Here is a 27,850-nt window from a genome sequence, read left to right on the forward strand (position 1 = left end):
TGACCTAATAACCCCGCGCCGTCTCATAACAACAACAATGGCGAACTACATGCTTGTGTTTGTGCTGCAGGAGATTTTGAGCCTATTAGGGTTACTAGGGCAAAATATTATGCTCCTCTGGATTATGGACGACCGACTAGCCATTTTCGTCTTCTTCTTGTTTTGTTCGGTTTCTCCTTCTACTGTCTTTCTGCATACAGTGCGCAAGCATGTTGCACATGCTCTGTCTCTTCTTCTCTGTTTTTGGTGAATTTCAAGTGCCACCTACAGGCCTAGCATATGAACTACAGCGTGTCGTTTTCAATGGATCTGTTGGGCGCAAACATTCTTGAAACAATGCCAAGGAAGATGGGGGAAAAAGATCGTTTTGGTACGTGTGGACAAGCTTGAGTTGATCTCTATGTGGAGCAACTGTTCTGCACCTCAGAATTGATAAGCATCAACCCATAAGTTTGTTTGCAATGCACAACTCCAGCAGTAATTGGTTTCAACAGCTTACAACCATTCAAAAGAAAAGCAAGTTTTTTTCTATTTGACCTTGGAGCAATATTACTTACTCTCCAAAACCATTCCTTGTTTCAATCGATATGTTGTCATGAAAGAGGAATTATGACTGACAGTGTTTAAAGCGAAAATCTCGCCGTCATGGCAGACAAAAACTGTCGATCCCAGAGTGTGACCTGACAGGCAGGAGAGTAATGGTGAACCGCTCCTCAAGCGTGCCTATCAGGTCGCATTCAGGGATCGACACTTTTTGTCTGCCATGACGGCGACGCGCAGGAGATGCAGCAGCTAACGTGAGTAGTTCAAAAACCTTCTTTTTCATAAACTCTGTGTACACAAACAATGTTCTCAATGCTCTTGTTCATGAGTAGAGACCCTAGTGATGATACAAGCAAAGTTTCATGTTGTGTCGAGCCTTCTTAGTGTTCTAAAAATAGCGATTTTGATGCTAGTGTATCATGCCCCTAGCTCTCCCGTTCAAAATTAATGTGCCCAAAACCGAAACTACGGTAAATCTTAAAAGTGCCTCTTTCGTCGTAATTATGCTTTTACACGAAGGTTTGACTCATATTCAATCCCAAATAAAGCCTCGGTTGCTTTTTGGCGAGAGTTTCACTTTAACATAGCTGCTGACACTTTGACACTGGGGAAGACAAAATATGCTTGTTCTGGATAAATGGCCTTCAGAAAAATGCTATGTGTGAGTCAGCGAGTGTGAATACCTGGGAGAGACAGGAATCAGCAATTTTGCTATTGTCATTACTTCTGCTGCTACTTACGCCTTAACAGTCTACAAACAGATGCCAACACAGTCTATATTGTTAGATCGTCTTTATTTTTGTGCCAACATTTTAATATCAATCTTATTCTGACTTTTTTCTTTTACACTCAATAATAATAAAAGAAAAAAAGATTATATAAGTATAAAAAGGTTACTTAAGCATTCTGTTATAAAGACACTGCAGATACGGTAGTATTCATTAGACATTTAAAAGTTAAATCTTTTCAGCAAAAACTTCCAAAGATTTATGAAAATTTCACAAAGCATTTAAGGCTTCTCTGCTCAAAGTTTAACGGGAGATCAATTGCAGTGTGCATTATTCTTACCATTCTAATCGTACTTATGAACTGGAAAAGAAAACTCTTCAGATATCAGCTCAATGTGATGTTTTTTTCAGATATATTTTAGTTTAATGTTAAACTTTTTTTTGGTGTGCATAAACTTGGCTGGTATGTCTTCAGTGAGTTAGTGAGAAAATACATGATAGACACAAAAGTTAATCTTGCTTTCAAAGTCAGCATATAAATTGATCATTTGATCATTTGCCTACAAGGATCGGAATACATGATATTTTAGATGCTCACTCTGTCATTGGATCAGAAACTCTTGCTGTAACTTAGCTGGAGAACATGGCAGACTCAGGAATGACTTGAGGAACCCAAGGTGCCGTCCTGGCCTCAAAATTCTCCATATATGATCATACGTATATGGGACATCCCATGGAGGCCCTACCATGGATCAGTCCTGTGGTGTCAGGCACCAGGACTTTGGCAGCAGACCCTTTGAGTCCTGTGGGATGTGAGGTGGGACCTCAAAGGATCAGAATTGCTCTGGTACCAATCAGTAGTTTTAAAGTTGTGGCAGATTCATTTACTTCCCACATTGTTATGCTACAAAACTGCAGGAAAATCGGCAAAGTTTCATTTTAACAGCACCGAAATCAAAACGTTTCCGAATTTGATCAGGATTACATGAATAACAATGGTGGTCAGACCATCATTAGCCGATATTTTGTAGTCTATTCTCAGCAAAACTAAAACCAAGTCTTGAGTGGACCTTGGGTAAGATTGTTCATTACTACTACTACTACTCTGATCAACATTAAAAATAGCATGTTCACATTAATAACGTTTTTAGAATCATGTCACAAACGGAGTTCCATTAAAGTAATTTAGTCAAGATCTGGTAAAGAAAAGGTGGTTTACACAGAGAATAGTTGCTGTATATATAAACAATGATGTTTTATATAACAGCAGATTAAGCCTAGAAGAGCCAGAAGTCTTCTTTTAACTTGTGCTATAGCACACAGTGGTATGTAAACACTGGTATGTGGATTTTTGGCTCACAGTGTTGGTTTTAGTGATGTACAATCATCACTAGAATGGTAAGACTTAGATTAACTTCTATGGCCAGACGAAAAGAAAAAGAGACAGAGAGACTGACAGAGTGTGTTTTAGTCGTACAAAAGATGTATGTTTGCATAGGCTGACTATGATTCAAGGTCCATATGTTGAGATGTGTTGGACAGACATCAGACGACGTTGTGGTTTATGCTGTTTCGACAAAGGAGGCAATATCCACTTAAGAGGTGTCTTCCACATCTCTCTGCTCGCTGGGCTCCACACTCTGAGACAGGAGGAATGACTCCCACACAGCTAGACACTGAAAGAGAAGGCACACCAAGGTCATCATTTTATCACAATATTGGTTTTAGTTTTCCTTTAGTGTTTAAGTCCTCTATATGCTTCAGATGAAGTGCCTTTTGGTCTAAAAATCACCACCACTACATGACAAGTAGCCAAGGCCTTTTCCCTAAACATACAACCTATATGCAACCTGTTTGATTTGTGGCATTCTGAGGCCTTTGTACTCATCAAGGAGAAAAAGCCTTTGAAACCAAAGCAGCAATCTCAACAGATGCCAACAGAAAGAGTGTCCTAAGCTGCACTTCTTGTACTGGCTTCTAAATTCTGAAGAGGCTGGGAGTGAAACTTCTAATAACTAATTCTCAGTGCTGTATCATAGAGAAATGGACATATTTCAGTTTCTGAAAGACATTTTATCTCTCACCCCAGAAATTATAACTAACTGGATGCCTTCTGATGGGTTGTTAGCACTAGGTGAGCCCATGTGTGAATGGTTGTTAAGCTGTCTGGTAAGGGAACTCCGTATTGCATTGTAGGTGGGTGATAAGTAATGTCATACGCCACATCCTCTGTTTAAAGTTCCACTTTGACATAGGGATTCCTTTACTCCTCGCTGGCCAAGAAGTTCACATTGTTGTCCTCAAAGGAATTATTTTTCTACTTTAGATGTAAGGGGACAGCTGAGTGTTGACCTGAGGAGTAGGCCCTCCTGTGTAGTGCCATTCGTTTATGTAGAGTTTGCCTTGTCTCCCCAATTCTCAACTCAACTCAACTTTATTTATAAAGCGCTTTAAGCACCCATATCTGGGATAAAGTGCTTTACATGAAAAGAAATAGAACATGAAACATAAAAACATAGGAAACAAAAATAAAAACAATAAAACAATAAAAATGTTAAAACAATAAAAATAATAAAAAACACTAAAACACTAAAACACTAAAACAAGAGCAGAGTCTCATGCTGGGTTAAAGCCGAAGAATAAAAATGGGTTTTAAGATGAGTTTTAGTCCCCAATGTACAAATCTGTGCAGTCCTGGCTACATTGAACAGCATCAACTACATTAATCTGCTTATTCCTGGGTTTTTCGTCCATGTTTATTGAAAATCCTCCTGAGTTTCTCAGATATTCCTGCAACATAAGGAATGACAATGTTGTTACATTTTCCCTTCTCCTCCTTATCTGCTCTCATCTTGTAGAGGTTTTGACAAAGGTCCAGTTTGGGTAGCAACAATATTTAAGTGGTCCCCTGATGTGCTTCTGTTCTTCTTCCTTCCCTTCTTTCTGTGTGGGCATGATCTCAGCCCAATGGTTTAGGGTTCTGATGAAACCCAGCTCGTGTGCCAGGGGATGATGTGAGTCAAGTATTGATCTGTGTGTAGGTTTTCTGTACACCTCAATGTTGAGGTGTCTGCCTTCTTCAATGTGTACTGCGCAGTCCAAGAAGGGCAGACTGTCTCCTCTGACATCTTCCTGTGTGAACTTGATGTTATTGTCCACAGCATTAATGTGTTCTGTGAAAGCTTCTCCTTCCCTTGTTCTGATTTTGACCCAGGTGTCATCCACATACCTGAACCAGTGGCTAGGAGCAGTTCACGTGAAGGTAATCAAGGCTCTCCTCTCAACTTCTTCCATGTAGAATGTAGGAGATACAATACTTGATAATATACTGGTGATTAATTATACACTCGTAAATGGGGCACCACCTCCGTTGTTTTATCAATGTGACTAATCCGAAGGGAATTAGTCAAATGTGACTGTACAAGTTTGGCTTGAACAGTTCAAATCAATTTCAAATCAACTGATTAAATTTTATAATTTATATTCAATCTCATATTCTGAAGCAGTGATGTCGTTGCACAGAACCATCGGTTCTCCACATTAGAATTAAATTCCAGACAACGACAATTATATTTGTTTATTGACTAAATAATTAAGGGTAAAAAAAAAGAAATGACTATTTTAGATGAACAAGAACAGTTAACAGAAAATGTAAAGACTGTAATGAGTAAAGTACTAAAGTTATGTGACCATGGGCAGATGGTGAAATTGAAGGTCGGGTTTTTATGTATCAAATATTACAGATATAATTTTAATACTAACGAGACCCTAATCTCAATTTTCTTACGTTTATAAGATAGAATTCGGAACTTAGACAGAAGTCAGAACTTTAAACACCAACTCATTCTCATCCAGCGGTATGAAGACGTTCAGCCTGCTTTGTCTGGGAGTCAGGAGGTCCTGAAGTTTTGGTTCCTCGAGTGTTCTGGGTTGGACTGCGGGCTCGGCGCATCAATCCAATTGCCAGAGGGAAGGCCGGTACTCTGTTGAAGGATTCTCGGTCCAAAAGCCCAGCAGGATGTCCGCTTTGGGAGCACTGGGGGCAGAGTCGGTCCCGGTTGGGAGCACACAAAATCTCTCTTTTCATTGGAGACCACATGCTTCTGAAGCAGACAATTACTGCAACGCTCTTCATCAAATGATCATAGTCTTGAAAAAGACCTTTTCTTTATGGTTTCAATTGGTGGTTCTTAAGTTCTGATTCTTAAACTAATTCAACTTCTTCTGGATCAGGGGGTGATACTTTAACGATATATTAAAAATCAAAAAGAAGGAACTTTGTTCTGTTAAAAATTAAGAGTGAAGCACTTAAAGTAGTGATTCAATTCGCTTTTCTTAGAGCTTGTTGCAAAAATAAAAATAAAGTAAAGATTATACTTTAAAAATAAAATAAGAATGAAAGAGAAGAAGAAGAGAGATGAAGGGGTGGAGAGAGAGTGAAAGGTCAGTAGAGAGAAGAGCAGAGAGAGAAGAGAGGGAGAGAGCATGTCTCTCTGTTTTATTACCCTGCAGCAGAGCACCCGGGGGGCGGGCTGACAGCGTCACTCCTTCTGTGACATTATGAATCTAGACTCCTGAAACTTATTTTGAACTAAAGCTTTTAATGTTTGAAAATCATGTTTCAACCTTTACCAGAATTTCACCAAGGCCTTAAAAGTGGAATTTTGTCTATGTGAACAGATGCAACATGAGTAAAAACACTTGTCACTCAAAAAGAATTAAAACATGATTAAGGCATAAAAAATTTGAATATACAATACACAAAAGGACCAAGGACTTATACATATTTGTTCTAGTCCTATCTTAACAAAACATGTCAAAGACATTTTACTGGTAAATAACACAAGTATTGAACACAAAGAAGAATTTTCTGAAATTCGGTCCCACTCACTAAGGCTCACCGAGAGGAAGGGGCGGGGGTTTCATCCCAAACCAACTCATTAAGCAATAAAACTTCATCTTGGCTTAACAATAACAGAGAAATGCGGCAAGCCTCAGTTTTATGGGTTTTCTTTACTATTCCTTAATTTATTGAAATTAAGAAGGTGAGATTCTAGTTTAATAGTTATTCAGAACTTGTTGGAAAATCTAAATGACTACAGAGACGGCTGTGGATTGGAATGTAACACACAGGATCAACACCATCATAAATAATGTTTTGACACGTGAGGGGAAAGAACACACATATTAGGTTTCCCACCTAGCCTTTCCCCACCATCTGTCTTCTGATGTGGAGAGAGAAGAATCCATGTGCTTGACCTCATTTGACCTGAGGAAAAGGAGTGCATCTTCATTTGAGGGAGGAAAAGAACCAGATGTGGTTATTTGTTGTAAATTACTTAAAGAAAGTCTCCGGTGATGTGTTTATAGCAAGAAAAACAAAATCCTCCCACTCTGCTGAGAGGAGAAGGGTCTGCCAGGTCACGAGGTGAGGGGCTTTCAGGCCCATATGCTGGACAGAGCAGTCAATTTGGGTGAGAGGTAATCACGGCCGAAACAGGACCTCTTTGAGATGCAGAGACGAAAGGACTTGTGTTCCTACAAGAGGTTGGCCACTATTGGGGACATTGGTGAGCCCATGGAACAGTCATGCTTCTGTCTATCGAAAGTGTCACGGTAGTGGAAGCAGGTGGTCGTTAGACAAAGGGCAAGTAGGGCACAAATCTGGTCTTTGGTGAAGTTGGTTCTGCTGGACAGAGTGCAGTCCTGTAGCAGTTTTTTTCCACTGTATTTACCGCTTCATGAAAGGGAATCAATGTAAAAAGTGATGTGACATCATAAGTAACCAGTGTTTCGTCTGGGTCCATTGTTATTTCTCTCACCTTATTGGTGAAATCCTGTGAATTTTTGAGTGTTACCAACCAAAGGAGATAGGATGCTGGCTAGGTGCTTGGATATGTTATAGGTAACTTAGACTTAGACTTAGACAGACTTTATTGTCATTGTGTGCAACAAGTGAACACAGAACGAAATTTCCTTTCATGGGCTCAGCATAGGATTAAACATGAAAGTATATCAAAATTAAAGCTGCAAACAGCGATGAACGGGCCCTCACCGGCTGCGCACATCGAGCTGCGGCGCTGTCAGATTGCGTGCTTACCTGTTACTTGCATGTCATGATGGGGAGAAAACGAGCAGTAAACGTCATGTCAATCAGATGATGTTTATCTGACTTCCTGTGTCCAGTGGGTGGCGCTGTGGATATGACACAGTATTGATGCACAGATATATTCAGGGATACACCCTCTACATTCCTGAGAAATTTGGTGTGGAAGGGGAATTGTATGTCAAAGTTAGAGCAACTTGATGCTTTATGGCGAAGGATTTAAATCGGCAGCACCATCGCGGCCAGCAGGTATGAAGTAGGCTCAAGATTTTCATAACTTTTCATCTTCAAGGTCAGACGATGATCCACACTGACTGTGAAGTCTGTGGTGTTGAATCTGTTGGAGGAGGGCGTAACACTAACAGGTACGCAAATATTTCAAAATGGCAGCCAAAAATCAAAATGGCCCACTTAGTATTGATGCTGAGACGTATTCAGAGCGATACCGTCTACATGTATGTGCAATTTGGTGTAGATAGGAAATTGTATGTTGAAGTTATAAAGCCTTGATGTTTCACGACGAATTAAAAAAATGGTTTCCACCGCTCGCCCAACAGGTATGACACAGCTGAAAGATTTCCATAACTTTTAATCTTCAGGGCATGAAGATGATACTGAGTGACTGTGAAGACTGTGGTGTTTAAGCTCTAGGAGAAGATAGTTTTCAAAGTAGGCATGAATTTGGGAAAAAGGCCGCCACGCATCAAAATGAATGACTTCCTGTTGGAGTGACGGTATGGGTCCATGAGGGTTTTTTGTGCGTCTCCTCATGATGAATGTGCACACCAGAGTTTGTCCACATACGCACATGTAGGAGGCGGGGCAATACAATACAGGGCGCTACAGAGCCCGCAGGTCACGACCACGGCCAATGACACTGAATTATCAAATTTCTCACCAGATGTGACGTATGTTCAAAATTTGGTGAGTTTTGGGACATGATCAGGCTTCCAACACAGCAGTTATACTGCAGAATAATAATAAATAAAGCTGCATGCAGCCATGAACAGGCCCTCACTGGCCGCGCATGTCGGGCTGTGGCACCGTCAGATTGCTCACACACCTGTTACTTGCATGTCATGATGGGGAGAAAACAGCTGTAAACATCATGTAGGAGGCGGGGCATTACATTATGATGTTTTTTGTCTGACTTCCTGTGTCCAGTGGGTGGCACTATGGATATGACACAGTATTGATGCACAGATATATTCAGGGCCACTCCCTCTGTATTCCTGAGATATTTGGTGGAGATTGAGAATTGGATGGTGAAGTTACGAGGACTTGATGCTTAACGGCAAAGGATTGAAATTGACCGCACCACCATGGCCAGCAGATATGACATAGGTGAAAGCTTTAACAGGTTTTCATTTTCAAGGTCTCAGGATGATACTGAGTGACTGTGAAGTCTGTTGTGTTAAATCTGTAGGAGGAGGTCATAACAGTGTGAGGATTGGAAATATTTCAAAATGGTGGCCACAAACAAAATGGCCAACTTAATATTGATGCTGAAACGTATTCAGGGCAACACCGTCTACAGGTATGTGCAATTTGGTGTAGATGGGAAATTGTATGTTGGAGTTATAAAGCCTTGATGTTTCATGACTAAGGACAAAAAAATGGGTTCCACTGTCCCACCCACCAGGTATGACACAGCTGAAAGATTTCCATAACTTTAATCTTCAAGGCATAAGGATGATGCTGAGTGAATGTGAAGCCTGTCGTGTTTAAGCTGTAGGAGGCATAAAATGGCGTTTCACATCAAAATGGACGACTTCCTGTTGGACTGACGGTATGGGTCCAAGAGGGTTTTTTGTGCATCTTCTTATGACAAATATGCACACTGAATTTCGTTCCTCTATGTGCATGTAGGAGGCGGGGCATTACATTATGATGTTTTTTGTCTGACTTCCTGTATCCAGTGGGTGGCATTATGGATATGACACAGTTTTGATGCACAGATGTATTCAGGTTGACTCCCTCTACATTCCTGAGAGATTTGGTGTAGAAGGGGAATTGTATGTAGAAGTTACAAGGACTTGATGCTCTACGGCGAAGGATTGAAATTGACCACACCGCCACAACCAGCAGGTATGACGTAGGATAAAGATTTCCATAACTTTTCATCTTCAAGGTCAGACGATGATACTGAGTGACTGTGAAGTCTGTGGTGTTAAATCTGTAGGAGGAGATAATTTTAGTACAAAGATTGGCAATATTTCAAAATGGTGGCCAAAATCAAAATGGCAGCCTTAATATTGATGCAGAGATGAATTCAGGGTATCACCCTCTACACTTAAGTGCAGTTTGGTGTAGACAGGAAATTGTATGTTGAACTTATAAAGCCTTGATGCTTCACAGCGAAGGGAAAAAATGGTTTCCACTGTCACGCCCACCAGGCATGACGAAACGGAAAGATTTCCATTACTTTTAATCTTCAAGGCATAAAGATGATACTGAGTGAATGTGAAGACGCACGCCGGGCACGACCACGCCCAGAAACAATAAATTATCACATTTTTCGCCGGGTGTTACGTATATTCCAAATTTGGTGAGTTTTGGGGTATGTTCAGGCTTCCAAAACTGCAGTTAAACCGCAGAGGAATAATAATAAGAATATTTTTTGCGATTACATTAGGGACCTCACAGGTCTGCGACCTGCTCAAATAATAATATATAATAAAATAAGAATAAGAACAATTTTTTCAATTACAATAGGGACCTCACAGGTCAAAGACCTGCTTGGGCCCTAATAACAAATAATTCTTGCGATTACAATAGGGACCTGCTTGGGCCCTGATAACTTTTTCAATTACAATAGGGACCTAACAGGTCTGTGACCTGCTCGGGCCCTAAAAACGTGTATCACCACTGTTCCACTTTTAGCATTGTCATCAGCACTATTAGATGTAAAAGTATTTATTTCAGAGTTTTCACAAATCACTTTTCTCCTCTTTCTCGTTTGATCCGTCTCTCTCTTCTGTGTGTGTGTGTATCACAGAGAACTTGAAAAAGCGAATAGCACTTTTAGGGCATAAAAGCAGTATCTAGATAGGAGGAGAGGCAGGAAGTCGTGCAACCAGAAAGTGAAAATGACAAGCTCACACTAACAGACTCACTTCAAAGCCAATCTGTCAACTTGAGTTCCACTCTGTCAGCACGCATCAGTACAGCACAGTCAGTTTTTCCAAGGTAATAGCAGTTTGCTTAGAGGTGCAATAAGTCACAGCCTTGGCCGACAGTGTTGGGGAGTAACGAATTACATGTAACGACGTTACGTAATTTAATTACAAAATTTACGTAATTGTAATCCGTTACATTACTGGGAGAAAATATGTAATTAAATTACAGTTGCTTTTGGAAATATCAATGATTACAACTTAAGTTACATTTGAAAAATCGGCGCAAAAGCTCGGATTTATCAAATAGTTTTTCGTCCCCCTGGATTCATGTTTGTTTTTAGTTTTTTTTCATATCAACATCCTCCTTCCAAAACTATCACTTGTGATTGGCTCTCTCTGGTCATGTGCCATTCAACTCAACCGACAAACCGTACGGCGGCAGTCAGACTCAGCAGCAACAGTGTCGGCGGCGCACAAGATGTTCCTGGGCTGGAAATACAAAAAACACTTCATACAGACAGAAGCCAGGCTTCCCTGTATTACAAAGGTGGCTCTCTTTTAGCCCGACTACATCACCATGGTAACTTATGCTTAGCTCATAACCTGGTCCCGACCAGGTTCTGTTCAGAGTTTAATCATAAAATCGGCTAGAAAAGCGCCGCTGTTTCACTATTTAACTCATTTACAGCTGGCGTGACCTTTACTTTGAAAGTCCAGTGGAGCTGGATCAGAACGGAGCATTTGTACGGAGGGAGAGATCGCGCTGATCCGCTGCTGTTTACTTTCTCTCTGAGCGTCTCCGCCTACAGATGTTCAGCTGAGGGGATACGCTGCTCAGCTGTTGATCCGACTCGCCTCAGGAGGTCATTTATTAGGCTATAGCCTATTTACTTTTATATACAGTCACCACTGAAAGAAGTTGTGCGCTCGCAGCAGGACAGATAATTTAACTTAATGTGGCCATGAATAAATTAATTGTTCCGCGTGTTGCCCAAACGCAAATCTTGAGTAGTCTACTCTGTTTTCTCACATTTAAGAAGGTCTTTGTACAGAGACAACATGAGATTTGCTTGTAGCTACAGCACCTAAAAAACCCACTGTAACCTATTTTCATACACACACCAGCCTCGCTTTCAATAAAAATACACACTGGCATTTTATAATTGCGATCAGTGAAATATATGAAAACAATATAAAACTGTTTACAACAACAGTTGTTGTTGCTCTAAAGCTTCATATTTAAAAGCAGCTCAATGTAGAGCTGTCAGAAATTAAAATCAGCCTCCTCTTGTCATATTTGCAGCAACACTGTTGCTTCAGGCTGTGATCAGGCTTTTTTGTATCGCTCATACTCTCTCCATTAAAACAACCTGCTCCTCTTGGCTGAAATCAGCCCGCTGTCGCTCCATTTAGTGAGGAAGTGAGCCTCCTTCGCAGTACAGGCCAAAGGTCAGACTCATAATATATGGTTAAACCTTTGAACTGAAAGGTTTGCACACTATAGGTCTTAAAATGTGAAAATGGTTAGCAGCTGAGAGATTTCATTCAAAATTAAGAAAAGTAATCATAATGTAATTAAATGTAATTAGTTACATTACTTTGAGAAAGTAATTGAAATAGTTACACTACTATTACATTTTCAACAGGGTAACTTGTAATTGTAACCAACTACATTTCCAAAGTAATCTTCCCAACACTGTTGGCCGATCAACTCTCCATTTCACAGCCAATTACTCTTAATAGCTGCCACAACACCTCTATAGCACCGTGGTAGTGCAGGCTGGACTTTTTGTCATAGAAATTATTTTAGGAGGCAGACATGTCATTGGTCAAGCTGAACCACATCAGGAGCCACAAAGCCCAGCGAAAAAAACTGAGACAGAAGAAAGGTAATGCTAATCCATGCCAATAAAATAAGTACACAGTATTCACATTTTATAAATGTGTGTACCTTCGTCTTATTTACTCAATTTAATAAAACAGCTAAAACACTGACAGTTCCATATCCCAATTTCTGTCAACAGTAGATCATCCTGTGGCCAAATGTGTTGTGTATTTTGGGTTACTATGAGATCTGTAATGAGGACGACCCCAATAAATTATGGGTAGCCTTTGACCCCAAGCATTGTTATCAGCCATATGTTATGAAGTCCTGTTGCTGTGCTAATAAAGAGTTAACATTATGTTGAAGTCCGTGTTATCATTATTATATTAAGTGACATGTGACATGTGAAACAGTGACAGATATAACACAATGCCTAATTTAAGTTATACAGCACTTACTGAGGACTATCTACCTTTTATAAAAGCGGATGACAGAGAGAAAACATAGGAGTTTCTTTCAGTGTTACACTAACAGAAGTATGGAATATAGGTCTGAAAATGTCAGTGATTGATTCTTTGCTTGAAAATATGCCTCAAAGTCCCATTCCTGTGTATTTTGGCATTTTTATGATATTTCATATTTTTCTTTCCCTTCCATGACATTGTTGATGAGCCACACTTTTTGATAAAATAACAAATAACAAATAACTGAATTTGCTTTGTGCTCTGGGAAATTTTGATGAGATTTATGTGCAAAGTTTTTGACATTTCATAGACTAAACGATTAATTGTGAAAATACTCAGAAGATGATGAAAGAATAATAAAAATATTTTTTAGCCGCAACCCTATCAATAGAGGTCACTGATGATGCAGCAGGCAGTGATCCTTTACCAGCCTCCAAGATACTAGTCTTTCTTGCTCCAGAGGCAGCTATAACAGCAAGGTATAGCAAGCAGATTCAGATATTCCAGTGGAGCACTATATCTGTCCAAGAAGCCTGGATTTTTAACAGGCTGTCTACTCTGCACAGCTTTGCTTAAGGACACTACAGACGAAGCCAAGAAACAAGGAAATTGTAGCACATTAATCAGACAACTAAAGGGAGTGCTGGTTGAAAAAGGACTGATTCTTCTCCAGTTCACACTAAGAGGCAGAATTTATGGTGTTGTACTGTAGGTTCTGACCGGTTGGAATCTAGATTTCTTTCAGCTCTCCGGAAAAACAAGTGCTGTCTTTGAAAAACTGTCTTTGTGCCTCCTAAGCACAAGGCCCTTTGAGCCTTTGAAAATATTTTTCAATATTCTGATTGAAGCGGACCACAACAAATAAATCAATGTATGGGAAGCACTGGAGCAGATATACAGTGCGGTTTAACCCTGTAAGACCCAAATATAGAAAAACCTAAAAAAAAAATTTTTTGACCCTTCAGATATTGTTGTAGGAGGCCTCTGATGCAGAAATGAAAGAGTTTTTAAAAAAAAAATGTTTATGTACGTTTTTAGAGAAATGTTGTAATATTGCAACGTTGGGCTTAGGTGGGAGCAGAATTTCTGTATGTGTACTCATGTTCTCTGAACAACAATTCAGAACAACTAAGGGTTCATTTGCAGAGTTGATTGCTTACTTAGCCCCATAAAGGTATATAACATTAATGATAATCACACATTCATATTTTTATGAAGAATTATTATAATTTTTTTATTAAATAGCTTTTTCTAGTGACTTCTTCATTCCTTTTTTTCTTTTCATGGCTGACTTTCATTCATAGTCAAAGTCCCAAAAACAGTTCTTGTCCTCTGAAAAGCAAAGGTGAACATCACACTTGCTGCATTGCATGTTAGTGTATCCTTTAGTGCAGTGTCTGCAGCTTCCTCTCCCTGTCTTCACTGGGAAATGCGCAACTAGGTCCTTGCGTACATCCAATGGGAGGTGTGCACTTCTCTTGGATGGTATGTTCTGAGGAGTCAGAGAGCTTCCTGATGTCACTGTTGCTGGGCTCCCTTTGCCTGAAGATGGTCGTCCTCTCTTTGGAGTTTGGAGCGCCATGTTCACCCGGATGAGAGAGGATGCTGGCTGTGCCTGAAACTGTCTCCTGTTCATTGTCTCTTTGCTAGACATCTAGATAGAGGATGATGGTGTGCCAGAAGATGTACATGTACCAGCGACGGGATTTGATGGGGGACCTCTATTTGACTGTAAATGAGTCCAACAAATCCACAACTCCCATGTACTTGTTGACACCAACAATGTAAGGCCTCTCAACTTCAGTGTAGGTTCTGCTGGCTTTGTCCCAGCGTTGAATCTTCTGCACAGGTTCAGGTCCAGCAAAGGATAACACAAGTGTGATGGCCCTGTTGTCAGACCATTTGACAGCACAGATGTTGTGATTCCCCTCCACTCTGACGTCATCACTTCCTCTCCCCTTTTTCTTCAAGCTCTTCTCGTCTTCAAGGTCACAGTTGGGCAGGCGCACCTGCCTGGCTGTTCCCAAGTAGTGAATTCCCCAATGTTTTCCAGGCAGACAATACTGTCTGCTTATTGTAAGTCGCTTTGGACAAAAGCATCTGCTAAATGCCCTAAATGTAAATGTAAATGGCTCAGCCTATGCTCTCTACTTATCATGCTAAAAGAAATGTGCATCCCAATCACCAGCCATTAAGTCACACAATACTGCCTTGACATGACAATACTGCTTGTAATGGTCTCTAATTATCATACTAAAAGGAAAACATGCATACCCCCACTTACATCCACACATCCACATTCAGGAAAATGTTCACCTTTCTTAGAACTGAATTGTCTGTTGATATCCACTTTGTGAACAAAGTTGTGGAATTGTAGGTCAGTTTGATCAAATTAACTACATTTTTTAGAGATAAAACTTTTAAATCAGTCAAATTTGACTAGAACACAACACAAGGGTAGTATGTATACTGTCCATGTATAAAAAACACTCTGTTTCAGGCAGTGGTGTAGTGGAGGGAATACAACCTGTTTGTTCCCACTGCAACAAGCCTGCTATTTTGACTACCACACTCACCCAACGTTGTAATATTACAACAATTATATAACAAGCTCTAAATGAAATTTGATGAATCTGTTCTACAAAAACTACATATGTACATGTTCTAGACATTGTAATAACAACAAAAAAAAATATAAAAGACATTTTACTTACTTGAATCTGATAAATTTAGTCCAATGAAACAAAGCAATGTTGTCCGAAGGAAACCATGAGAGGTTGTGTGAGTTCATGGCCACAAGGCCGGACTTATAAACAAATGTACTATCCAATAGCATCGTGAGACTGAACAATAGGACCCAATGACTATGTAAATGTGGTAAAAAAACAAGATAAAATATAACAGATTGTTTTTTAGGGTGGCTAAAGGTAACGTTGTAATATTACAACAGTGGGTCTTAGAGGGTTAAATATATTTACTCATGAACTATCTAATACGCCATTGTCAAAGACACTCACTACTCTCCGGACATAGAGTACATCATGTTACAGTGCAGGCCTTTGTACCTGCCTAGGGAGTTTACATCAGTGACTATCACAGCTGTTCATATACCACCACAAGCTAACACCAGGCTAGCCTACCCAGACAGTCCACCCAGACAGCATTGTGATAACGGCAGGGGACTTTAATTATGCCAACTTGAAGTCTGTCCTGCTGAAATTCCACAAATATGTAAACTTCCCGACAAGAGAAAGTAACACTATGGATCAGGTCTACTGCAACATTTTCAAAGCATATAAAGCCAGCCCTCTGCCACATCTGGGACTCTCAGATCAACTGTTTCTGATCCCAGCATACAAAACTCTCAGCTGTAGACAAAGACCAACTATGAACAAGGTCAAAGTAGATAGATAGATAGATAGATAGATAGATAGATAGATAGATAGATAGATACATAGATAGATGTCTTCATTTAACTTCAAATTAGGTCATCGTAGCAGCGGTACAAATAAATCAAAATACAAATAAATCAAAAATACAATCGAGAGGTAAGGGCAAATATTGATATTAACAACAGTACAATACACAATATTGACATTAAAAACAGTACAATAGACAATATGCAAAACTATACACTATACAATAAGATGCTTAGCAGTTCCAAGAATAAGATTTAATTCACCACCAAAGTGGAACTTAGTGGATTTTAAGGTGCAAGATAAGAGAGAAAGGGTGCAGTTTTAGTTACAGTGATTAAATTTAAATAATATGTAATTTTAACTATGTGTGTGTATTGCGTCGGCATTGCTGTGAGGCGTTGTACAGTCTGATGGCACTAGGTAGGAATGATTTCCTGTGCCGTTCTTTAAGGCAGTGGGCTTGAATGAGTCCAGAGTTATGATGAGGGGGTGATAGACATTGTCCATGATCACCAACAGTTTTGCCAGCATCCTGTCCCCGCCACCTCCTCCAGGGTGAGCCAACAACAGACCCTGCCTTTTTAATGAGTTTATTTAGTCTGTTTGCATCTTTCGCCTTGATGCCCACACCCCAGGACACCACAGCGAAGATGGTGCTCGCAACAACATTTTTTTTACCTGGTGTCTGCTGCAGGGGTTGGTGTGGAGTTGTGGGGCCGGTGTGAGGCTGTGGGGGGGTTGCATCCAGAGTTGGTTGCTCAGAGGAGCAGCAGGGGGGCTGCTGGGGAAGCTGGAGTCGAGCCTGTTGAAAAACAGGTTGAACTCAGTTGCTGTTGTTCGTTTCCCTCAGCTGTTACTCCACCTCTGGAAGCCGGTGATCTCTCTCATCCCCCTCCATACATCCCTGCTGTTATTGTTCGCCAGTTTGAATTCCAGTTTGAATTTGTAGTTTTCCTTACTCTCCTTGATGCTGTGTTTTAGTTCTCCTAGAACACGCTTGAGTTCTGCACGGTTGAGTAGGGCTTTTAGGTCGCTGGTAACCCAGGGTTTGTTGTTTGGGTAACACTGGACCTCTTTAGTGGGGATGGTGTTGCCCATGCAGAACCCAATGTAATCAGAGACGCAATCAATTATGCCATCAATGTCCTCGCCATGTGGTTTGTAGAGTCCATCCCAGTCAGTGGCTTCGAGGGCACCCTGCAGTGATTCCATGGCCTCAGGAGACCATTTCTTCACAGTCCTCACTGTCACTGGTAGCTGCTGAACCACAGGCTTGTATGATGGAGAGAGCAGGATGAGGTTGTGGTCTGACCTTCCCTAGGGAGGAAGGGAGGTGGAGCTGCATGCATCTTTAACATTTGCATACAGCATATCTATGGTTTTATTGTCCCTTGTTGTGCATTTGCCAAACTGCCGAAATGTTGGGAGTGTGGATGAGAGAGAGATGTGGTTGAAGTCACCTGTGATGATGACGAAGGCTCCGGGGTGTTTCGTCTGTAGTGCCGTGGTCACCGCATGGATGACGTCACACACGGCGTCTGGATTTCCGGATGGTGGAATGTAAACAGTTATGGCGATGACACTAGTAAACTCCCGTGGCAGATAATATGGGTGCAGTCCGATGGCGATGAGCTCAATGTCTGGGCTGCAGAAGCGCTCTTTCACTGAGATGTGCCACGGGTGACACCACCTGTTGCTGATGAGCACGCCGAGCCCTCCTCCTTTCTTCTTGCCGCTCGCGGTGGTGTCTCTGTTGGCTCGGACTGTGTGGAAGCCAGGGATGGTGGTGTTGGGAGTCCGGTATCTGCTCATGTAACCAAGTTTCCGTGAAACACATGATACTGGACTCTCTGTAATCCCGCTGTGTCCTGGCGAGCGCTTCCAGTTCGTCCATCTTATTTGCCAGGGACCATACGTTTCAAGTAATACCTGCCGGGATGCAGGGTTTAAACTTCCTACTCTTCCCTCTCCGTTTAACCCCCGCTCTGCAGCCTCGCCATCTCCTCCTTAGCTCCTGTGGTATCGTCAGTCTCTCCCCCTAGCATAGAGGGTTTGGGGCCTCAGGGCGATCAGCTGGTCAAGATTGTAAACAATGCTGGCTGTAGAGCAGGCATGGCTTCCAGTCACCAGGAGAGACCAAAGCCCGAAAAAAAGTAACTAGGAGATATCCAAACCGTTGGAGAAGCATCTCTTGGTGTGGATAGTGTTTATCCACAGCGCAGAGTACAAATAATAAATAAAAAAGCAATCTAAAAAAAACAATGAAAACTCAATAAAAACTACAAAGTGAGGGGATAACAGAACTGAACTGTATGTCTTTTGTTGTTGCACTTGCTTGATGTTGGTTGCATTAGCAAAGTTGTTGACTCTCCTGTGTTTAATCATAACGCAAGTCAGCCCATTTCCACAGAGATTTAGCATGTTACAGCCAGTTGTTTAATAGTCTCTTATCAGGGCACATTAGCTTGATTAGCTTAGTCTGTTCTAAGTTGTATGCAGCACTAGTGCAAACTTTGACTTCTGCTCTGCCGCATGGCAACATTTCCTGAGCATGCATGTTTACTTCATACAGACATAACATTCCTATAACCTGCTGAGTAGTTAGCAAATAAGGTAACATTACATCTGACAAATTCGTACAGAAACCACATTTGTAACTGGGGTTACAAATGACAAGTCACCACAGTTTGAGTCTGTGTTTCAGCATTTGAGTTTGAAATCACTGGCTATATTTGATGAGGAAACATGATACCAGCTCTGTTTATGGTGACTAAACAGATATTTTGAGCCAGAAAACCCTCCTAACCCTCCTGCGTAGACATTGATTTTCACTACCATGTGGATGACACCCAAATGTATGTCCCATTAAAGCTTAATAAATGGTAATGCATTATGTTCTGCCTTCCTGAGATTAATTATTTTTTTAATAAAATATTTTAAGCTATTTTTTTACACCCTCTAACCCCCCAACAACCTCTAATATAGTCTGGGTGACTACTCAAATAATGTTTGCAAAGAGGCCTGCAACCTAGGTGTCATCTCCACTGAGCTGTCTTTTGATGTGCAGGTAACTAAAGTGTTACTTTCCTCTGCAGACTTAGAAAAACTCATCTATGCTTTTATCTCCAGACTTCTCTATTGTGATGTGCTTTATTCTGTTATTAGTAAGCATATTCCAAAGACTGCAGTTGATACAAAACACAGCTGCCAGGCTTTTAACACGCACTAAGATAAGTGACCACATTACACCAATCCTTGCTCAACTTTATTGGCTAGCTGTGAGATTCTGGAATTGTTTTAAGATTTTACTGCTTATTTTGAAAGCCTTGAATGGTTAGGCTAAATCTCTGTGAGCCTGATTGCTGCCTAAGATCCTCCAGCAGGGCCTTACTCCTGGTTCCAAAAACCTAACGGTAACCGGCCTGTTGTTGTTCGGGCCCCTCAGCTGTGGAACTCCCTGCTTGGGGCACAGAGGCAGCATATGACATGCATCAAAACACTTTTCCCTATTGTTCTTTCATTCAAGCCCACACACTGACACACGGACACTCTAAAACCTCAGGAACAGTATTTGCCTCAGAAAGTTTAAAGGTCCACTATCTATCTTTCAGAGATCCCAACACCATCTCAAAGTCTTCACCAGCAAGTAAGGATTCATCAAGTGTGGATCTTTGGTCACGCAATAATAGGAGGTAGAATAGAGGGTAAGATGGTAATTCCTCTTTTCAGTTATTTGTCTCTAGGATCAGATGTTGGGACTGGTGTGATGAAGTTTGCATAACGTTTCCTCTATGTGGTGGTACCAGATATCACCTGGGATAGAAGCTGTTGTGAGGGTTGAAGGAACTTGTCCTCTCGTCTCTGCATCTCAAAGAGGTCCTGTTTTGGCCGTGATTACCTTTCACCCTAATTGACTCCTTTCCAGCATATGGACCTGAAAGCCCCTCACCTCTTGACCTGGCAAGAAGAGGCGACGCTGGCTCTGCAATAAACCTTCGGATGGCCGCATCACAGGAGACTTTGTTTTAGTCATTTATAACGAATAACCACATTGTTAAGCCAAGATAAAGTTTTATTGCTTAATGACCTTGATTTTTGTTTAACACTTTTTGTTATTTACCAGTGAAATGTCTCTGACATGTTTTGTTAAAGTAAAACTACAAGGAATATGTATAAGTCCTTGGTTCTACTGTATATTCAAGTGTTTTATGCCTTAATCACGTTTTAATTCTTTTTGAATAATAAGTGATCGTAATCATATCATATTCTTTCATGTAGACAAAGTTCAACCGGTTAAGCCATGGGGAAATTCTTTAAGAGGCGAAACACAATCTCGAAACATCAAAATGATAATTTAGTTCAATTAAGTTTTGTGATTCTAAATTCATATCACAGAAGGAGTGACGCTGTCAGCCCGCCCCCTGGGTGCACTTGCTGCAGGGTGAATCACTGTTTTAAGTGCTTCACTTTTTTTAACAGAACAAAGTTCTTTCCTTTTTGATTTTGAATATATCTTTAAAGTATCACCACCTGATCCAGAAGACGTTGAATTAGTTTAAGAATCAGAACTTAAGAACCACCACTCGAAATCCACGAAGAAAAAGTCTTTATCAAGACTATTTGGTGATCATTGATGAAGACGTTGCAGTAACTGTCTGCTTCAGAAGCCGTACAAGTGGTTCTCAACGAAAGAAAGATTTTGTGTGCTCCCAACCGAGACCGACTCTGCCCCCAGCGCTCCCAATGCAGACATCCCACTGGGCCTTTGGACCGAGAGTTCCTCAACAGAGTACAAGACTTCCCTCTGGCTATTGGACCAACACAGGGAGCCCACAGTCCAACCCAGGACACTCGAGGAAACCAAACTTCAGGACCTCCAGACTCCCAGACAAAGCAGGCTGAAACGTCTTCATACAGCTGGATCCACACACGTGAAAATGAGTTGGTGTCTAAGTTCTGACTACTACCTTAGGAATTTAAAAGAATTGACATTAGGGTCTCGTTAGTATTAAAAATTACTCCCGTAATATCTAATATATAAAAGCCCACCCATAATTTCACCATCCGCCTACGATCACATAATCTTATTACTTTACTCATTACAGTCATACACATTTTCTGTTATCTGCTGTTGTCCGTCTAAATTGTCAGTTCATTTATTTTACCCTGAATTATGTAGTTAATAAACATACAATGGTTTGTCGCTGTCTGTGCAAGTTAATTCCAGTGTGGAGAACAAATGGATCTGTGTAAAGAAATCACTGCTTCAGAATATGAGATTGAATATAAATTTTGAAATTGAATAAACTGATTTGAAATTGATTTGAACTGTTCAAGCTAAACTTGACCAGTTGGATTTGATTGATTTCCTCCGGATTAGTCAAATAGATAAACCAACCGAGGTGGTGCCCCATTTAACCCTCTGCTATAATCACCAGTGATTAATTACATTTATTATTAAGTAGTGTATCTCCTACAGGGTGATCTGATCAAAATGTTCCATGTTCAAAGTTGAGGGACCTCATGGCTGTTAATGTCTTGCTTCATTTTACCGGTGCTCACGTACAGTGGTGCAAAGCCAAGGCAACAACAACAGCTAAGAAAATGGTCATGTAAGGTGAGGATAAATTTGTCCCATCATCCAGTTCACAACAGTCCTTCCCTGCCTGCTCCTCTCTCAGTTTGTGTTAATGGTGCATGAATGTCATATGAGACTAAATGTCAGGAGTACTTGATGGTTAAAATCATGACTTCATGGTGGTCAAGCATTCACGGTGTCTTAATCACTCAAGATATCATCCATAATATAAAGCTATTTATTAGAAGTGTTGCAAATATATTGTCGTGATTACTCTGTCAATTGTTTCAAAGGTAGGTCTATAAAATGGTAATCACAATGTCCCTAATCCTTAAATTTGCCTAACTCCAACAAGTAAATGTTTGACATGTTTTATTACTAGTTGACATTGGTCATTACTAAGTTATCATTTAAAAAAAAAACACTCTGCAGAAGTTTGATGAACCATCTGTCTCTCACAGTCTTCCACAGGCTAACTGCAACCAATCATATCAATAGCAGGAGAGCACTACTACCAGCTAGGACAGTTGGTAAATCAAACTCCTATCGAAAGCAGTTGAGAGAAGGAAATCATTCAGTGCCTTTCTTTGCTCTTCTTAAATTGAATGTACTCTCTACTCCCGATATAACTGATGCTAGGAGCAGGTACACTAAGCTCTTGAGAAGCTGCCATTGTTGTTGTCAAACTTACAGTAACTCCTCTTGCTGACTGCCATGCCATGCCATGCCACCTATTAAAATATAAAAAAAAACAAAAAAAAAACTGGTGCAAACATGAGTAGATTTGGGAGGGCAGATGTGCCCTAACCCTAACTATTGAATGACTGGACTACTTCCTCAATGACAACTAAGCCTGAATGAGATAAAAAAAAAAAAAACAACAAAAAAAACAATAATCAGGGAATATAATCCTAATAAGAGATTCACTGAAGAGAAAATCAATTCACAACAGAGTAAAATACTCAATGAAACCCGCATTAAGAGCCCTACAAGAAGACTGAATCCAGTTGTGAAGGCTCAGGATTCTGCTGCAATGACCAGCACTTTGGCCAAGTATGGGAATGGGACTTGAGACAAACACAGAAGGGTATAAAGCTGGTTAAAATGTATTCAGCTACGACTGTTAATAGACTGTGTTATTTGTTCCCATATATTGGGAGGTTGGAAGTGAAGGAAATAGATCACAGAGCTTTGGTAACAGGGTCACAGTGTGAGGCTGCATTAAATAAACCTTCCTGATTGTGGTATCCCGCCTACAATTTTAGTTGGGTAAAAAAGTGAATAAAGGAACAAATCAAGTGCCTAAAGGACAAAAAGCACAGTGACCACAGACTGTGGCAACCCCACCAATTCAAGGTCACTGACTTCCAGGTCAGATGGTGGCAGTATCAGTGGCAGTATGACTGCATCAGCCAGTATCTTATAGCAGTTTCAGAGAACTAAGTGTGTTTGTAATCCAGTTCCTTCTGATTCTTTCTTACCCCAACAAACCACTAGCAGATGGTCTGTTTGGTGTAGACCTCAGAATAGGGACCTTGGTTCTGGCTCATGTTTGATCCATGCATCATCTGGCCTGACTGGGACAGCCACTGATGTTCAAGTTGCATCCAGGTCAAAGGTTTCTGCAGCAGTGGCACTGGAATCCATGATTTCTGTAGTAGTGGCATGGGGAACAACAAATGCATGGAGAACAACAAATGCTGTCCATGAAAGTGTTGTAGCAAAAGCTATGATCAAGGCTTTGAATACTTGAGAGGAGGGTCGCCCTGACACCATGAGATAGGAAAAATACTGTGGCTGGGCAAAAGCAAGTGATAAAAAAAAACCTTTAATCATCATGTCCTTTTCTCTGTTGTTTGTGAGTATGCAAGTTCAAGGTCCTGACACACAGCCATGATTGTTGTGCCAACCTTTACAGTTTCAGAAGTTTTATCCTTGTGCTGTTGCAGGGGCGATGGTAGCAGGCTCAGGTAAACAATCCTAACGTCTGATAACAACAACCTTTTGTTACATCCAGGTAAAATGCAGAGGATCTAAAAAGGTGTATCATAAATTGATGGTTTAAAACTGGAAGAAGAAAGGCTAAGATGTCAAAACATTAAGCATTCATATTTTGTTACACCCTCATTCACCCTACCCTTCAATTGCCCAGACTTTGCACACAACCAACCTAGGTGTCACAAAACCCTCCCAGGTGCAGGTGTCTTATTATATTCTTGTAAGCCATCTTTCTGTACTCCACTCCAGTAAATCATTCACTGGCCCTGTGGTTATGCTTTCCCACATCAGCACCTGAAAAACAATATTCGCAAATATCAAAGAGTAAGGTCATCCTTTGGGATTCCTGATTAGAAAATGATTTGCCTACTGTCTGCTATGGAATGAAAAAAAAAAAAGAAAATAAGTTAAACTTCTGCCAAACAAGTCACAGAGATCAAATCAAGTTGATAAAGTTATCATTTATTTGAATGAAAATGTTTTTTTTAAAGTCTAAAGACTTATTTGGACTTAAGCAAATTCTAAACTGAGGTGCGAGTTAAAAATCAATCAATCTACCAATCAGAGTTGCGACTTCCAGTCTAGCTGGTGAAGTGATGGCAGCATAGTGTAACAGGTTCACAACAGCATCAATCAAAAGATGCCCAATAAAACTAAAATATATTGAAAGAAATGTTGTGACTATGCCCAAAACACTTTACCTCCCCTCGTGCTGCTACCTTGTCGTGGTGTTGAGGCTTGTGTGCCCCTAAGATTCTGGAGGCTATACCGGTGGGGGTCAAATCCCCCAGCAGGTTCAACCAAACCGGGCAGGTTCCAGAGGACAGGCCGGACAAAAAAAACAGCACAGAAACGACGGCAAGAAAACAAAAGAGAACTCGCACCTGGGAGAGAAAGGTTCTTCAACTCGAAGACCTATTTTATTTTATTTTTTTTATTTAATTATTTGAAGGATAGTCCCTTAAGATGAATCATCTTGTTTTCAAGGGAGTCCCTAACATGTATACAGACAATAACAAGACAAAACATTACAATGTGACATTACATTACAGGACATACAAGAGTAAGACAGAACATTACAACAAAACAATACATTACAAGACGATAACATCCACAAAATACACTCTTGACCCAACCGTTCCCTACCCCCCAGTCCATCTAGATTCACATTTATACACGAGTGGTATTATGTACTACATTTATTATATACCCATCATCATATCCAGTACATCATCATATCCAGTACATTTGTCCATCGACCTATGATGTTGAATGGTGAAAGCCAGGAGCTCCTGGAAGCCCCAAGACCGACAACCCTTCTCTCAACGAGGAAGAACATTACCATTGGAACCTGGAATGTAAGGACTATGTCCCAAGCAGGAAAAGCAGCTCAAATAGCAGCAGAGATGAGAAATTACGACCTGACGCTACTGGGAATAAGTGAGGCAAGATGGACAAAAGCTTGACAGAAAACGCTCGTGAGCTGAGAAATGCTGCTATATTCAGGCCATGAAGAGGAAAATGCCCCACATACCGAAGGCGCTGCTCTCATGCTATCCCAATCAGTACAGAGATCCCTGATAGGGTGGGAAGCCCATGGACCAAGAATTATTACAGCGTCTTTCAGAACAACGAAAGAGAGAATAAGCATGAATGTTATCCAATGCTACACACCAACCAATAACCACGCAGAAGAAACAAAAGATGAGTTCTACGACAGACTACAGAACATCTTGGACAACTACTCAGAGAAAAATATGACCCTCCTCATGGGAGACATGAACACAAAGATAGGAGAAGACAACATCGGATATGAAGAAGTGATGGGAAGATATGGACTGGGACAAATGAACAATGGAGAGAAGCTTCTAGATATCTGTGCATCAAACAAACTCTTCATTGGATGCAGTATATTTCCCCACAAGAACATACATAAAGCAACATGGGTATCGCCGGGTCATCTCACGGTAAACCAGATAGATCACATCTGCATTAACAAGAAGTTCAGGAGAACACTACAGGATGTGAGAGCAAAACGAGGAGCAGATATCGCATCAGACCACCACTTGCTAATGGCCAGACTAAAACTCTAACTAAAGAAGAACAGGACAGCGCATTCGGGAAATGAAAATAAATACAATGTGAACCTGGTAAGGGAAGAACAAATTCGGCAAGACTTTAGCAAGACTTTGTTGGAGACTTTAGTCTCCAACAAATATGAAGCTCTGGTAGTGGAAGTCGTCGGCTACAAGAAATACCAGCAAAAGGAATGGATATCTGCTGAAACATTACAAAAGGTCAAAGTAAGGAAAGAAAATGAAATTGCAGTAACATACAGTCGCACCAGAACAGCCAAAGCTAAGGCCCCAAAAAAGTACAGCAATGCCCACAGAATAGTGAAGATAAGCATCAAGTCTGACAAGATGAACTACATCAACAAACTAGCAGAGGAGGCGGAAGAAGCAGCAAGAGACGGAAACAGCTATATGACACCACCAGAAAGTTGTCAGGCAAATACACCAAGCCAGAAAGACCAGATAAAGAAAGCTTCACCATCAAAACAAAGGAGGGCCAACTCAATCGATGGGCAGAATACTTCGAAGAGCTGCTTAACAAGCCCACACCAGCAAACCCCCCCGGATATCCAACCACCAGGAAATGATCTCCCCATCAGCTGTGACACACCTAGCAGAGATGAGATTTGGAAAGTAGCACAGAAACTGAAGAGTGGCAAAGCAGCAAGGCCAGATAATATTCCAGCAGAAGCTTTAAAGGCTGACTTGGACACTACCGTAGAAATGCTATATCCACTCTTCAGAAAGGTATGGGATGAAGAAAAACTGCCACCAGACTGGAAAGAGGGCTTTATTAACAAGATCCCTTGGAAATTGCGCCAGCTATAGAGGAATCACTCTGCTCTTGGTGCCAGGGAAGGTGCTAAATAGAATAATACTGGATAGAATGAAAGAAGTAGTGAACCAACAACTAAGAGACCAACAAGCAGGATTTAGGAAAAACCGGTCATGTGTCGACCAGATTGCCACCCTTCGTATAATCATCGAACAAACCCTAGAGTGGAACTCCCCTTTGTATATCAACTTTGTTGACAACGAAAAAGCTTTCGATAGCGTGCACAGAGAGACTGTCTGGAAATTATTGAGAAACCATAGAGTGCCCACTAAACTTGTGAACATGATCAAAAGCAGCTACGAGGGAATGACTTGCAGAGTTATACATGAGGGACAACTCACCAACCAGTCTGCCATCAAGACGGGGATTTGACAGGGATGCCTGTTATCCCCTTTCCTGTTTCTCCTAGTCATCGATTGGGTAATGAAAACTACAACTGAAGGAAGGTAAATGGAATCCAATGGACATTATGGACACAACTTGAAGACCTGGATTTTGCTGATGACCTGGCACTACTGTCACATAATCACCATCAGTTACAAGAGAAGACGACTCTACTCGCAGAAACATCAGCCCAAGTGGACCGTAACATACACAAGGGAAAGACAAAAGCCATGAGGATGAACACAAATTGCGGGGAGCCAATAACACTCAAAGACACACAACTGGAAGAAGTGGAGTCTTTTTCCTACTTTGGCAGCATCATCAACACAGAGGGAGGGACAGACACAGACATCAAAGTCAGAATAGCGCTCTAAGGAGATCCAACAACAAACAAAAATAAGAATCTTCAACTCAAATGTAAAATCAGTCCTGTTCTCTGGAGCAGAGACCTGGAGAACAACAAATTCCACAACTGGAAAAGTACAAACCTTCATAAATGGATGTATGAGAAGAATCCTGACCATCATTTGGCCAGACAAGATCACCAATCTGTGGACGAGGACAAAGCAGACACCAGCTAGAGATGAAATCGGACGAAGAAGATGGAGATGGATTGGGCATACCCTTCGTAAACCAATGTCAAATACCACCAGACAGGCTCTGATGTGGAATCCTCAGGGGAAGAGAAGTCGGCCTAGAAACACCTGGCAGAGGGAGTTCCAGACAGACATCAAAAAGATTGGATGCACCTGGTCACAGATAGAAAAGAAAGCCAG

General features: G+C 40.9%; 1 protein-coding gene across 1 annotated transcript in view; it reads right to left on the minus strand.

The window, feature by feature from the left end:
* Positions 1-1,320: 1,320 nt before the first annotated feature.
* snx7 (sorting nexin 7) overlaps positions 1,321-27,850 on the minus strand; it is a 148,624-nt gene continuing 122,094 nt past the window's right edge. The window contains exon 8 of the mRNA XM_030397671.1: positions 1,321-2,947. Coding sequence (XP_030253531.1) covers positions 2,867-2,947 — 81 coding nt within the window. The 3' untranslated portion in view covers positions 1,321-2,866. The remainder of the gene's footprint in view (positions 2,948-27,850) is intronic.

Source organism: Sparus aurata, chromosome 19, assembly GCF_900880675.1.
Source record: "Sparus aurata chromosome 19, fSpaAur1.1, whole genome shotgun sequence".
Classification (NCBI taxonomy): Eukaryota; Metazoa; Chordata; class Actinopteri; order Spariformes; family Sparidae; genus Sparus; species Sparus aurata.